Source organism: Dermacentor silvarum, chromosome 3 (genome assembly GCF_013339745.2).
Source record: "Dermacentor silvarum isolate Dsil-2018 chromosome 3, BIME_Dsil_1.4, whole genome shotgun sequence".
NCBI lineage: Eukaryota > Metazoa > Arthropoda > Arachnida > Ixodida > Ixodidae > Dermacentor > Dermacentor silvarum.
In genome coordinates this window covers 166,335,953-166,351,807 of record NC_051156.1, presented here as the reverse complement: position 1 = coordinate 166,351,807, position 15,855 = coordinate 166,335,953, and the positions used below count along the sequence as shown (strand labels likewise).

The 15,855-nt window shown below is 45.5% G+C and overlaps 1 protein-coding gene across 1 annotated transcript in view; it reads left to right on the top strand.

The window, feature by feature from the left end:
• LOC119446000 (ceramide-1-phosphate transfer protein-like) overlaps window positions 1-15,855 on the top strand; it is a 35,244-nt gene that overhangs the window by 6,023 nt on the left and 13,366 nt on the right. Inside the window, exons 2-3 of the mRNA XM_037710303.2 lie at window positions 725-961; window positions 12,990-13,131. Of these exons, the coding sequence (XP_037566231.2) occupies window positions 725-961; window positions 12,990-13,131 (379 nt within the window). The remainder of the gene's footprint in view (window positions 1-724; window positions 962-12,989; window positions 13,132-15,855) is intronic.

The following is a 15,855-nucleotide window of genomic DNA, read 5'->3' as shown; positions in this document are numbered from 1 at the left end:
TAGTGTAGGCGGGCCTGGGGGGAGGAGGTCTCCGGGTGCAAACCCCTCCCAAGATTCGCAGTATGTCTGAATCTGCTATGGTCACTCAGTGGCTATGGTGTTCTGCTACTAAGCACAATTTCGGTTCCTAGCCAAGGCAGACACTTTGTGATGAGGGTGAAATACAAAAATTCTCATGTACTTAGATTTAGGTGTATGTTGATGAACACCAGGCGGTCAAAATTACTCCAAAGCCCTCCACTACGGCGTCTCTCATACACCCAGGGTTGCTTTCAAACATTAAATCCAATGAATGAATGAATGAATAAATCAATCAGTCAGTGAATCATGCATCTATGAATTAATGTAGCTGGCATGGACAAAAACCCCTCTGGAAATGAAGTTTTAACTGTGTTACTGATTAATGTTGCCAAACGTAAATGCTAAACTTTGCTGTTAGGGACAAGGAACTTGTCGGAAAAGTATTTATTAATAGTAAAGAGCAAACCGTTGAAGAAACATGGGGCATCAGCGGAGTGAAGAGAGTGTGAACATCGATGTAACACATCTCTGAAAACTACTGCTCACAACTTTGAGCGTCTCCCAAAAGCAGTGCAGGCCAGTTTCCTGCTGATTCACTCTACTGCATGTACATTGTGGGCGCCCGAAATGACTAGTTTGCTAGTAAGGCAACCACGTTCTCATGCTATTCTTGTTCCACAACTCTGGTGGCTCATATCGACAGGTTCTTCGAAGACCTCGGCTCGCTATTTGGCTTCATCAACTCCGATGTGAAGAGCAAACTGGACATTTTGGAAGCGTACCGGAAGTCGGACGACGTGGGGGGCAACTACGAAACGTTGAACACCATGATCGAGTACGAGAAGGACGCAGGCACCATTGCGGACACAAAGAAGCCATCGGGGTCGCGTACACTTCTCCGGCTGCACAGGGCACTGGAGTTCATCGCCGCTCTGTTCAAGTGAGTATGACTGTACTTGAGGTTGGTTTGTCTTTTTCTTAAACCGTTTTAACTGCTTCGGTACCATGCGTTGAACTTGAGTGTTGTGCAGGGTACAGTCTTAGATTTTGCAACCTCTCAAAGCAGGCTAATAACCTCTCTGAGACTATCACTTCTGCATCTCTTACCCCTTCTTTGTAATTGTGCCTCCGCTTCAAGATCACCTTGACTGAAGTAGCTGCCGAATGGGCTCGATTAGCACTTCCTTGTGATTCCTCAGCTATAGGTGTGTTTCGAGACACTTTCAGTATGCACGAGGAGACATAAAGACATAAAATATGTTACGGGCTTCTAAAGAGAAGGCTAGAAAAAAATAAAAATAGGTGTTCGGGCCTGTACCACTAAATTATCACATGTACACTAGGAGACAGTGAGGAGAGGAATCTTTCTCGAGCAGCTCCTCATTCCTAGTAGTGTTAATTGAATGCAGTGATTGCGTAAGGAAACGGCATCCTACACCAATATTTAGAATGTGTACAAAAAAGGTGGCCATTTTCCATTATATACATTTTCTCTTTTTTGCTAAACCAGCCCTTCTATTCCCCATTCTATCTGCAGATCAACTGTCTTTCCTTTGAAGTCGCATAAAATAGATGCTCTTGACTGTTCTCTCAGCAAGTACAACAGAACATAATTATCGGATCCCCTGACGCTCCAGCTAGCAAGTTTTTTTTTTTACTCTATTCTGCCTTTGTCTGGATGTTGCATGGACAAATGCATACTACGTGTTGAATGGAATGGTAAATGGTGCTACTGCCGACACTTGTAATGGTCATGAAACTATAGAACACCTTTTCTGAGATAAGCTTTTCTGTGATACCAAGATCTTGGGACTGTCACCTCGTGCATCAATAATACAAAAAGCCAAAGAAGCGCTGATGTAGCTTAAGAAGGCGTGTGGCCTGATGAACAAAGGGCCCTGACATCAAGTCATCTGCTGCTGAACGCAAGGTTGCATGTTCAATTGCCATTCGCAGCAGCAGCATTCTGATGGGAAAAAAATGGCTGGTGTAGCAAGCTTTAGGTGCACATTAAAGAACTTTGGCTGGTTGTCTAAATTAAAGGCCAACTCCAACAAAATTTTACACTTTGTAAAAAGCCTAGATTCCAATAGTATAGATATGTAGCAACCCCAATGCAAAAGTTTACGTTGGAAATATAAAAGGATCTATTACGAAAAAGCTTGCAAAAGTAGACATTCTTGGTACCAAAACTGAAAGCCGCCATTATTACTCGTCGGAAGTGATGCACGACTTACGCCCTTATTCTCAAACGATCCTCCACTTGAGGCCCTTCTACTCAACCAGGTAGAGCACAGCGCCGCCTCTCAACTGAAAAAGACACTACGTTCCTCAAGAATTGCCGTGGCGCGTCAATGAAGAACAATGACGACAACTGTTAAGGAGCGCCGCTGGCATCCACTTCCTCGAGTTGAGGTGGAAGACTGAGTTGAGGCACATTCTACAATTTGGCGGCACCCACCGTAGTGGCATAGTGACTTTGGTGTTGTACTGCTAAGCCCGAGGGTGTGGGATCAAATTCCGGCTGCAGTGGCTGCATTTCGATGGGGCCAAAATGCTAGAACATCGTGCATTGGGTGCTCGTTAAAGAACCCCAGGTAGTCTGGAGTCCCCTACTACAGTGTTCCTCATGATGATATCGTGGTTTCGACATGTGAAACCATAAAACTTAATTTAGAATGCGGCAGTTAGAACAGTGAGCACCAGCGCTGTGACTTATGTCGTATCCACTTACCACCAGGTGCACATGTAATCTGTTTAGGTACTATTTAAAAGCTGTAATAAAGAAAATTAGACAACTACCAGCCCCGCAGCTTTGCCAAGGTTGCTTCAATAGTATATTTTTGCCGCCAATTTAGCCAAAGTGAAATTTTGTTGCAGTTAGCCTTTAATCTGATGCTATCCACCTCAGGGCATATGATCCCATTGCCCCTGTGTTGCTCTGGACGTTCAACCCAACCACTTGATTGATGAATGAAAGGATTAATCAATTTCAAGCTGTACTTTTATAAACACGTGCCCATCACCAGTCTCTCTTTTCCCTTCATTTTTCGTGACCTGTTTCCCAGTCCCAATATCTCAAATCTTTAACCAGCATGGACAGCTTCATAATATCACAGCTCATTCGTGGACTCGTGGACTTCCTTTGCTATGTTTAAATTTGTTTTTTAAAGAAAGCATGAGCTGACGAAGCCAGGCATCATGTTTATGCCACAATAGCGTAGGCTGGCAGAATAAGTGGATACTTATACTGACTCATCAATGTTTTCGCAGGCTATGCACTCACTCACACTCACATGAGCTCACACTCGTCGGCACTCACTCGCACTCCTACTCCTGCCGACATATACTCACCGACACTCAATCGCGCTCATAGTCATTTCCATTTTGTTTGCACACTTGTTTGCACAGCCATCATGTTTGTCTAGAGCATGTTGGGATTGAGGAATGCGCCGGCACCATTGCGCGGGCTTCACCTGTTCTGCCATCCCTACGCCTTCCCTCCTGGTTCCACTCGCAACCCGTTTCAGCGGTGGCGCTCCTCTCACGACGGTTTGCGGTGGGGGCGGGCCGCTGACGTCATGATGCGGCTGTGTTCGGCTGCTGACGACTGAGCGTGGCTCTCTTACCTCCGGGACAGCATTGGATACGTACATGCTTTCCTCTCGTCCGCCAACACCTTTGTGACTAGGACTTGAGCTTGCGCACAGTGCCTTTGCCCATGCGGTGAGTGCGTACTTGGTGCTGATGCTTGCCGGACGCCAAGCCACAGAGCCCACGTGCCTAGTGCTCGTGCGAGGCCGTACCACGCTGAGCCGCATTTGCCGAAGGCGCAAGCCGAAGGAGATTGCCCGAGCTCTCGATAGTTGGCCCACTGGTTATCGCGAGAGCAAGTAGCATGGCCGCCGGGACTTTTCCTAGTGGCGTGTCCCAGCTTGAGGCTGTGCTCTCGCAGCGACGTGCTCGCTGTCTGTATTTTCACCCTTGGTGCGGAACCCCTTTGGTTCCCGTGCTACCCCCGGGATCGGGCGTTCTGCAGTGTTGGGTGCCGCCGGAGACAATAAACGGTTTCCGCTAACTCAGGGCAATACTGTGTTCTTGCGTGCGTTGCTCGGTAGCCCCTTGCGACCTGAACTTGCGCGCAGAGGCGCACTAGAAGCGACGGCTGACGCGGCCCTGTGGCGCGTTAAGCTCGTACCCGCGGTGGTCGGTACTCCTGGAGACCCTAAAACTCCACAAGCAATGGGGCACTGTTATGCTGAACGAAAACACCTATATTTGAGGGCAGATATTGAGTTCGCGAGATAGTGCGAGAGCTCAAGGACTCACTGAAAGCAACACGATTCTACTGCTCCACGTTAAACATTTTCTTTTCTTTACGCTTTCCTTCCTTACTGCTTTCTTTTTTTGTTTTAAGCACAGGCCTATAGCGCTCTAAACAGCCTTGACAGAGACTGTACTCACGCTAATTTGCACTCACTTCCGTTCATACTCACGTTCGCTAATACCCTTTGTCACTCACTCCGTCTCACACTCTGTCTCATGCCTGGGAAATGTGTGCAGCGAATACGAGTCAGTTTACTCGTGAGTGAGTATGCCAACCTAATTGATAAAAGGGTGCATTTTGGTATGCAAGCCTTTAAAAAAGCACTATCTCTGGCACTCTACACTATAAGAAAAGTTAGCACCCTTTCGGGCTTATCTCGTCCCTGAGTAGCAACTGCCATCTATCTCGTGCGCCTTTCGTTTTTGTAAGGCTGCATGCGCGGTAATTCCAGGTCACGAATGGCAGGCGGATTACCAGCGTTATGTAGCATTCTTTACAGAAAAATAGTGAGCGTAGAGTTTTCAAAAAAGGAAACGCAAGCTAGACGATTATTGTTTGGAAGCAGGTTATGCCCCGAAGGGTGTAAACCTTAATAAAGAGTGTACACTCAGTGAAGAAGGGAATGTTGCATTCAGGCAAAGGTGCACAAACATCTCAGGTTTGTCGAAGGCATTCGAGGTTCCAAGCGTGGTCCTGCTTTCCTGCTCTTGATTTTATTGCATACTGCCAACTCTGCTGAACTTTTCGTAATGTTTTCTGCGAATTTTGGCCAGTTCTACAATTTTATGAATGTTGGGTGAAGTTTTACGAAAAATTAATTTTGCTCGTAAAAATGTTTTTTCTCTTTCCGTACTACTAGAAATGTGCTAACTTTTGGACCTTTTATGTTTTAATGTTTTATCTCAAGAAGTAGTCGCAACGTATATCGTGATACATACAATTATAGCCTGATCACTGGTGCATTGAATGGATGTAAGGCAGTAATAATTGCTTAGACAGTTTTTGAGAATTGTTATGGGAAACTTCAAATAAGCACCTCAAGGAACATAACTGAAAGTAATAATTTGCTATTTTTAGTATAAGTACTGAGTAAAAAAAAAAAAAGAAATATGCAAAATATGCACCTGGTTGCCAACGCTTGCAAGTCGGACCATGCAAAAACTTTTTATGCAGATTTGTTGCCCTCAATAATAGCCATAATGATGCCCATGCTATGCGAGAAAGCAGTAGCTTTGCAAATGTTAAAACGGGTAAGTTGCTATTTTGCAGGGAACATTTGTATTTACTAATGGAAGCAGGCATCGTGTTCGTTTTTTTTACTGCATTCTTTAGGCACACGAAGCACTGGTTGTTAGGTCAGGGAGCATGCAGAAGCCTCTTCATTATTGTATATTGCATTCGATCAGTTTTTCTGTGCAAGCAAGCTGTTCTAGTGCATGTTCAACTGGTGCTGGAGCCTCCACCAGTTTCTGTACAGTACTGCACGGTATTGTGGAGTGTTGTACAGAATTTGTACAGTAATCAATATGGACACTTGGCTAGGCGGTGTTCAAAATGTAAGAGATTAGTCTGCTAGTCAAGCTTTGGTTGAAGGTTGGTCTGAAATCGACTGCGTGCTCTCGTCCGAGTGAAAACCCCGCACGATGGGAAGGATTGCTCGTAATAACTTGTACATACACTGTCAAAGCGCTGATGGATAAAAAAAAAAAGTCACAGGCCTGCTCAACACACTCAGCACAGTCGCAGCATAAGCTGGAGAAGCGGCTTGGCTCCATAGGAGCTTAATTTCCTGCACCATGCACTACAGGGTCTTCGCGGCGAAGTCTCATCGCGTCGTTTTCATGAGAACGATTTGAACTGTCCACCCGGTGTCGACGGCGAACTGTGGCTTGCACCTCAACACGTAGGGCTAATCACGGTGGTCTGCTGAGCCCGATGTTGCCTGGTTGCAGCCACACGCGTAGGTCTACGATTCGCTCTTTCCGCAGAGGTTCATATAGTTTGCGAGGAGGCGCCATAGCGTGTATCTAAGAGTAAACACAAGCATCCAGACTACGTGGCTCACATGTCGGATCGTTTATTGGCACCCCCTTCGAAATGGGGTGGTGACAAATAGTCACCTAGCCTACTTTATAGTTAACCAGGTCCAACTACATGCAGCATGCAGCTGCTATATACAACAGCTGCATGTCAGGACACCTGGTGGAATGTAGGGCAACTGCAATGCAATGGTTGCACGTGTTGACGCTACGCGACGTGCATGTCACATAGCGTGACCAATGGCACAATACGATGATAATGATAATTTAATGGCATTTTCTTTGAACAGGGATGGTGAGAAACAGTCACATAGCTTGCTTGATTTAATCAGGTATGCTATACATGTTTATCATTCTTGCAGTTTTGCATACATCTCCTAACTCTCCTTTTTTCTACCTCAAGCCTTCTCTATCCACCTTGTACAACTACCTATGCAACTGCTACATGGCAGTTGCACTACCCGATGCCAGTACAAGTGTCCGTGGCAGAATGCTTGCTCAGAGATTCTCGGAAGCGCATACCACAGGAGAACTTAACAGTCACCGCTGGTTGCAAAACAAGTGTGTTGCCATACATTCACAATGTTTCTCACAATTTTTTATAAAAAAGATTGCACAAAGAGCTAACATCCGAGTTGTTTTCTCTGCTCCTGATAAACTGGATAGGCTTTGCAGACTTACTAACCGTAATAAAGACGCGCAACGAGTATGTGGAAAAAGACATGTTAACAAGTATGTTGATTGCAGTCGCGCAGTAGTGTAATAAGTTTCCCTTGTCGTGTAACAGTGTCTACATTGGGCAGACCGGTAGGTGTATTAACGATCGCTTGCGCGAGCATAATTACAATGCTAACAACAAAATTTCATCAAGCGGGTTCCTTGCCGTACATTGCAAATCTTGCGGCTGCAAACCACTACTTGACAGATGCATCATTATAGGACGTAGCCACAATCAAGTGACGCGTGAGATTATTGAGGCTGATGCCATCTTGAAATGTGAAAAGCTGTGCGTAAGCACACCCTCTTTAGCTTTATCAAGCAAGGAACGTGAATTTCTAAGATTATCAACACAGGTTCAATGAACTGCAATCGCATGCTTATATTTATTTTTATTTTTTATTTTTATTTTTATTTTTGTGTGCTATGTCACGAGTGCTTTGAGCGGGATATGTAATGTGCAATAGGGTCATGAAATAAAACCAGTTGGAAGTTAGCGCTCACCCTGTCTCCTGTCCCTTTTTCCCTTCATACTCAAACTGAGTTGCGCTAAAGGAAGTCACGAATGCTACATGGCGTGCCACCTGGTATTTTAATATGCAACTGCAATATAAAGTGTGCATATAACAACGCTATGCAGCGCGCATCTCACATCGTGTGACAAGTGGCACGCTACGATGCTAATGAAGATGATAATGATGATGATGAGAATTTATTGGCATCCCCTTTGAAACAAAGTGGTGACAAATAGTCACTTAGCCAGCTAGTGATGATTATTATTATTATTTATTGGCATCCCTTTGAGACGCGGTGGGGTCATAGTCACCTAGCCAGCTTGATTTAATCAGGTACGCACTATATTATTTTTCTATCATTTTTGTATTCATCTCCTAAGTTTTTTTTTCTTCCTTAAACCTTCTACCTTGTACCGCTACCTGTGCATCTGCTACATGGTGTGCCACCTGGTGCAATAATACGCCAATGCAATGCAAAGTGTGCACGCATCAATGCTGTGCAGTGCGCATGTCACATAGCGCATTTCCTCGCCCACACATTGTTCCGCTGCAAGCTAGCAAGCGTTGGCATGGCTCAGTGGTAGAATATCTGACTCCCCCCACCGGGCCCGGGTTCGATCCCAGCGGTAACTGGGTATTTTTTATTGCGATAGCAATTATATGGACACTTCAACCGGATTTCTGCCGTCGGCGTCGCCATCGCCGTGAGGTTCCCTATAGATAAAATCTTCGCCACGCGCCGTATGCCCGAGCGGAAGCGTGCGGGGACGCGCGCTATCACGGAGAGCGAACGCACTCAATCTCCCACGCGCAAGCAAGGAAGCGGGAAGCCAGCGCCGGAGGGAGCGGGGGGGGGCGCACTTCTACTCTGCCAACGACCGCGCTCGTCGCTCGCTCGCACCGTCGCTTATCTCCACACGGCTCTGACCTTTATGCGCCGTGCATTCGCCGCTCAGTTTCCGTCGAAGCGATAGACCGCACGTACCTTCGCCCGCTGTGGCGTATATGCGCTTGCTGCCAGCGTTTTGACAGTCGTTGTCTGCAGTCATTCAGTGTGATCTATTCATGCTTGTTTGTGCGCGCTCACACCACGCTTGTTCAATCAGTAATAGTCGGGCCACATTTTCCAACGCACGCTACGCATGCAATGCTGCCCGGGTCGGCAGTGCAGCGCTACAGGTGTGTCCCTTCACACGCGCTGCCCACGGGAAGCGCTTCTCATCAACACCACCGTTTCACACGCGCCTTCTCGTGGTCATCGAGTCTCTGTTCATGTCGGTCTACTTACGCCGCAGCACACCTGCTTACTTAATCAGCTCATGTTTACTACAATTCATATTGCTACCAAAGCCACTCACCTTACTTCGTATGACATTGCTGTGTTGCTATCGCATTCATTGCTTCGCCCTTAGGGCGAAACTGTGACATTTTTTCTCATTCCCGACAATAGCGGCTACGGACACTGGACACCACCGGCGGCGGCAGCAGGCCACCATCGCCAACATTTGAAATGACTATTGGAATCGGCCCATAACAGCTTACGCTGTAAAGCAAGCCAGAGTGGGGAAAATAATTTAGCACTTGATATTAGTCGAACACAGTTATCAAAATAACACTCACTCGCGAGCATCTACTGTTGTTTGAGACATTGTTAAAATAGTCTAAATGTCAGATTGGAAAATTAGACAACCTGACAGAGGCTTCTGTGTATTTACTGCTGCTGTCACTTAAACATTATGTTGCCGAGACGACCGAAGTGGAAATTTTGTGTCGTTTTATTGAGGAAGTGCTAGGAGCGCTGGAGGCTAGTTTCGACGATGTCTGCAGCCGAAGCTTTATTTTCAGACTCTAAAATCTGCCGAAAATTGTCAAATCTGCGCAAGAGGTAAAGTTAGTTTAATTGCCATTTCAGACAGTGCATGGCAGTGCTAGTAGAAGTATTCGAACGGAAATGTTTAACAGCTTGTTGAAAAACTGTCGATCAAATTGATTGATTTATATAGGCCCGCTAAGGAAAGGTTAAACCTCTTGAAGGACGGGGCAGTGCAAAATTACGAGAAATGCATGCAAAAAAAAAAAAGAAATTGTGATGGTACCCATGCTGCCCTCATGTAGCAGTGCAAGGCACCATACTAACCAGAGAGTACTTGCAGTGATGCATGGAACAAGATTATTAAAAAAAAAAGTTTCCTAAACAGGCAGGAGTGGGAACAACTGAGTCACTGAAAATGTAACTGCGATCTAAAAACAGTGTGTTGCTTGTCACTATCTCCTGTTGTAAGTTTGGTGCCACTTCTGTGCTGCATCTAAAGGTAAAGAATCGTTAAGGAATAGCATATTGAATTGAATTGCATTTATTCTGCAACACAATTGCGAGGAAGACTGGGCAAAAAAAGTTGTACTAATTACAGCTTGTGGGGAACCTGTGGCCACCGCATGCAGAGCACAGCACCAAAGTGGATAAACGTAATGATGCAAACATGCTTATTTACAATATACCGATTGTAACAGAAAAGAATGCATGCATACGCAAACACAGTATAACTTGTGCATAAACATAGTATAATGCTGTAAAGGTAATTACAAAGGACGTTCGTCACACTTGTTTGTCATGCTGCGCGATGAGGAAAAGGATGCAGGAAAAGGAGTTGGAGTCGTGATGACAAACCCAAACTACATTTATGAAAACCCCCAAAACCAAATTACATCCGGACAGAACGCTAAGACACATGACATGATTCGCATACAGGGGTATAAGAACTAAAGCTGCAGTGAGTCCTACAAACACTCAAGAGAGCTCACGGTATGTGGACAGGAGACTAGAAGTTGCCGGAGTTAGGGGCGATGACTTGAAGACGTAGACATGCCTCGATTTTGGATGGTGCGGACATGGCTCTCGACAAATCGGGAACGACCACTCAGCAGTCAGCCTGCATCCGAGCTGCAATGCACGTTGCAGGAATGGTCAGCCTGCCCAACGGACAGCTTGTGCGCGAGCCGCAGTGCTTGGCGCATATGCGGCCATTAGCTAGGCCACGAACGGTGCTCCGCCGAACAGCTGACCAAGGAGACGCCTTGCCCGCGATCCGCAATGCTCGCGGCAAGTGGTAGCACAGCAGGCCAAGCCACGCTCCGAGCTGCAGTACTCGTGCTGGCGAATGCCTTGGCCAAGGGCAATGGTCGGGCGGCAGCTCCACGGATGGCCGTGTTCCTTGGAGCCTTGAGTGTCGGCTTCCAGCACGTCGGCCTGTTGTCTTCCTTCTCCCGCTGACTAGGCGCGTCTCTCGCCACGAAGCATTTCGCCACGTGCTCGCCATACGGTGGCCCAATCATGGCACGACGCATCTTCGGAATACCACTGGGCGATCGCTGATTTGGTGAGATCACTCACATGCGTGGTCCACTCGCGAAAGAGCGCATGCACACTTCGTCGGCGTCGGCGTCATTTTCTTTCATTCATCACAAATGCCTCATTTTGAAGAAAAGCCACATAAACCACGAGTATGTATCGCACAAAATGTGTGTGGCTTAGAAGAACTTTCTGTGGGCCTAGTTGGTGCATACTTGATAAAATAAAGTGCAAACAAGAGACAAGGCACAAAAGGGAAGTCAAACACAGGACAGGCGCTGTCCTATGTTTGACCTCCCTTTTGTGCCTTGTCTCTTGTTTGCGCTCTAAAAAGTTTATCAAAAATGTGTGTGCACAGGGTAAGCTTTTAAAAAATGCTGTGTTCACGTTGTGTTCTGAAGATGTTTATGAATTTTGATGTTCACAGGGTGGCCAATATGGAATTTCTAATTAAGAATGTGGCTTCGTGTACATAGGGCATTACAAATGCTTCAGTGGCCATTGCTTTTTGATGGACGGTGCTCGTAGATGGCACGTTTTGGAGCGGTCACCGCAGCCTCCTTGAACTCCTTTGAGGACTGCTTGAGGTCCATGGTTCAAAGTGTGAGAAACACTTCTCTGTTCCAATCTTCCAGGGTAAGGTTGAGCTAGGCAATTGCAGTCTTGAGGTGAGAATGACAAAAGCGATTGGGACATTGCATCATTGTTTTGTGCATTGATGATTCATGAAGAACAAATGGCATGAAATTGAGGTAGTATGCTCTTTGTCATAAGTATATGACAAAGACGTTGCCTGCAACCGCCAGGCTGACTAAAGTTTGTTCAAGGGAGTTCCTGCGGTATGCCATAAGTTCAACACCCTGGGGGAACAAAGAGAACTCTCTCAGGAGCGCCACTGGAATTGCATCACACAGCCGAACAGCGTAATTTGGTGACAATGCGGAATAGCCCGTGTACTTTGGACAAAAGCTTTACATCCATTTATACTGCAGTGCTAAGCTTTGTTTTATGTCATGTGAGATTAAAAGCATTGCTTAAGTTGATTGTTCCAAAGTGCAGCTTACTTCACCTCTGCCTTCTTTTTTTAAAGCAAAGCTTTCTTGCGAGTTCGAGGCAATTTTTTGTATGTATTAGGCCTCTAACGCTGAACGCATTTAATGGGATAGTGGCACCATCTAGGAGCGGTGCCGCAAAAAAGTAGTTTACCGTTTCAGGCAGAGTTTCATTCAATAATTACTAGAGGGAACTGTGGTGCCAGTGTCTATGGGACTTTAAGCAGGGCAATTCAGCCAGAATGGGAATGATGGTTAGTACATAGATTTGCCTAAACTACGTTCTTTTGGCTTGAAACGGCTTTGTGACTTTGCAAACTCATCAGTGCAGCGTTATATGTAACTAAATGAACATTATTAAAATTGTCCGATGACAGAATTCAAACACAGGAACTCCAGCACACAAGTCTGATATTGAAACCATTAAGCCACGGAAGCATGCATTGACAAGCGGCATAGAACACTCTTCTTCGTGGGCAAGCCAGCGCATTGAAGCACTTGGCGCGTTTCTATTTGGCCACCTCGACAGGCGTTACTGCAGAAGTTAGTAGCAGTTATGTGTGTTTGCAGTATTATTGCTGCTGCATTTCAAAATGTATGTGTAGATGGCTTTCAAATTTAGGCCCATTAAGGCAGATAAAGTGTAATAAGCATACATGCTGCTGCTTAATACAAATATTTAGGCCTCATAAACCACACTTCGCACGCATGCAAGCACGCGCTCACACACATGTACGCACACACACATGGTTCATGAGCCAATCACTTTAAGAATGCTTCACTTTACGTAGATGTCAACTGGAGTTGAGTTTGCCTGTTCTTTCTTTTTGCACCCTTTTGCTTTGCTTTCCATATTTTGTCTATTCTTCTGCATGATTGCTTAAGTATACTTTCATCAGTGCACACTTGATGCCTGCTGTGGTTTGGACATGGTGTTAAGATTTAAAAACACAATACTTGGTTTTTTAGGGCTATCAGCGGTGCCAATGACGATGCATCTGTTGGGAAGATGGCACAGGAGAGCTATGACAAGACACTCGCCAAACATCATCCTTGGCTGATCAGGAAAGGAGCTTCTCTCGCCATGTTGACTCTCCCAAAAGTTGAAGAGGTCAGAATTTATTTTTGCGCATGTTATCCTTTGTGCTCATTGATCAGTGTTCAGAATTACCACGTGTAATAACCTGAACCAAAAATTCACAAGCTTTTCACAAATTTTGATGCAAGTTAAATGCAAATTTTTACCTCATGTGGTGCTTCACGGCAATGTGTCTATCTTTGCCATGAAATGGCACGGCGCTTCTAGATGGAGCAGCAGTGAAGGCGTTGATGACTGAACATACGAAACTATATTGTTTGAGGAGCTTTGCTTTTTGCCAACAGTTGTGCCACATTGCTTGTATATAATTAGATTGTTGGGTGATTATAATTTTGCAGGTTATGTGTGCCAACCATTTCCTTTCTTTACTTTTTCGAGGGGTGCAGAAAAATACAAATACAAGCACAAATGCCTATATCTGATAATGTGGGTGGTTAATTCTAACCATTTCAAGGTCAAGTCAAAGTTTATTTGGCAACAGTACATCGTAATATACAGTCAACATCTGATTTTTCTGACTCCCTAGGTGCTGCAAAAACTACAGAAAAATCAGGCAGTCCAATAAAATGTATACATGCCTTTTACTGCCCCCAAGGGATCAAATCGCTACACGCACATCCTAAATAGCTCTGAAGGCCTGCCAGTACACTTATTAGACATATTGGTGCTCGTAAGTGATAGGAGATGGCAGGTGCACGAAATTAAGAAATACATATTCTGTCCAGTGACAGCTGCCCCTTTCCACCTTTGGTAAGCTTCACCCCGTACCACCTCTGTATTGTGGCGAAGCTGACTTTTGGGAACCGGCATTGCGCAGTGCACCATACCTTCTGCGCTTCGAAGCCATCGGTGAAAACTACAAAGGTGGAGTTGGCGTCATTGCTGACAGCGGCGAATTCTTTCAATGAAATACACTTCACCGAATAGCAGGAAGCTTGGTAGCGAAAGTCTAAGCAGCTAGGCCTAGCGTTGTCGCGGTGGTGGCTACAGCTGCCAGCGGACTTGGCGTGCGAGAGCACTGGTTTGAGGCTGCGAGAAAATGAAAATGGTGGTGGTGGTGGCTTCGATTAATGCTGCTTCGGACCTGCGGTCACAACAGAAATTCCAGAAAATCGGACGGCGAAGGGCTTTTGCATCTGAAATTTCAGACATTCTATACAGTAGCTCTTAGGGGTACATGGCGGCGCTGCGAAGGCACCCGAATTATCAGGCATGTGCTAAAAATTGGTCGTTGAATGTAAATACAGTTGTCAGGAGTACAGACAAATAGCACAAGATAGACTTGACGGGATCTGCACTACTAAACGAAGGATTCACATTGGCAACATGATGTAGCAGCATTTATAAAGAGACTACGTAACACAGAGCAAGTGCATCACATAAGAAATGAAGGAAGAAAGAAGGGAAGCAGGACCTTCAGACCCTCAAGCAAATCGGCGAGCTTGACATCGGAAATGGAAATGCCGACACGTGCACCACAACTAATTAAACGTTTGCATTACACACTCGTAACCATCCTGTGAGCGGCACCAACAGGAAGAAAACTCACAGGATTGTTATGAGTGTGTAACGTGAATGTTTAAGCGTTAGCTGTCGTGCGGCCGGGCTAGGCGTCCTTGCTCTTGATCTCGAGCTTGTCGAATCGCTTGGGGGTCTGAAGTTTCTTCTTCCTTCATAAGGTTTCAGTGTAAAGGATGTATTATAGCGCTCTTGCTTAAACTACTACGCTCCTCTGCAGTGCTTGAGTGCTCGCTGGTTTCCTAAGCATACATTGGCACACGCCGTGATGCCAAGCATCATCTGGTTAACATGACGCGCCAACAAAAGGCTACGCTGCCACTGACTCTTGAAGGGAAAGGCCAGGCACGAGTGTGCCATTGTAAAACTTCCACGATATTGCAGGTGCAATCAATAGGCTTTGCCGCACCGAACTCTCCTTTCTCGTTGGCGAAGTGCATAAGCCATACGCGTGCGCTTCCACCACTGAGAGAGGAGAATGCAGGAGGTCTGAGAGAGGAGAGAGGTCTTCAGACAACGGCGACAAGACGGAACTCAGGAACGCTTTAAAAGGAAACAATTCTAGCTATCTCTCTGTGAGAAATAATTATCCGTAGTGGATCATTTGATTTAATGTCGTGAGGTAGGAATGGGCCAGGTTTTCTGGGTACATGTATGGCTCTTCACATTCAGTGAAACAGGTTAATCTCTCAAGAAAGCACCATTTTTTCTTTCTGCCTCTTTAATAATAATTAATCGTAAGGGTCATGCACCCTCTTAACTCCAGGTGAGGCAAGAATCAGTTCAGTATGAGCATGGAATCACGAGTTAGTTATTGCACGCAATACTTATTTCTGGAACAGGAAAAGTTTCAATACATTTAGGGTCCTGCGTTTTCATGTAAAACCCCAAAATTCCCGATATTTGCATCCTGAATAAGTTTTATGAACATCAGGTTAAACCCGATTTCTCCCTGTACGTTCACACCTAAAGTGTATTCTCTAAAACATGAGTTTAAAGAATATTTGTCAGAACGAAGATCCAAGAACAGCACTCACTTTATTTGTTTTTGTTTATGTATTTGCTTAAAAGAATTCGGCAGAGACACTTAAGACTGCTTACATGTGGGAATGTGAAAGCATGCTATTTTGGCCGGGTTCAATATCCACCCAGACCACGGAGGAAGAATAACAGGAGGTGAAACTATGGGCCGGCCGCAGCGCGAGCACTTGTCGTGAT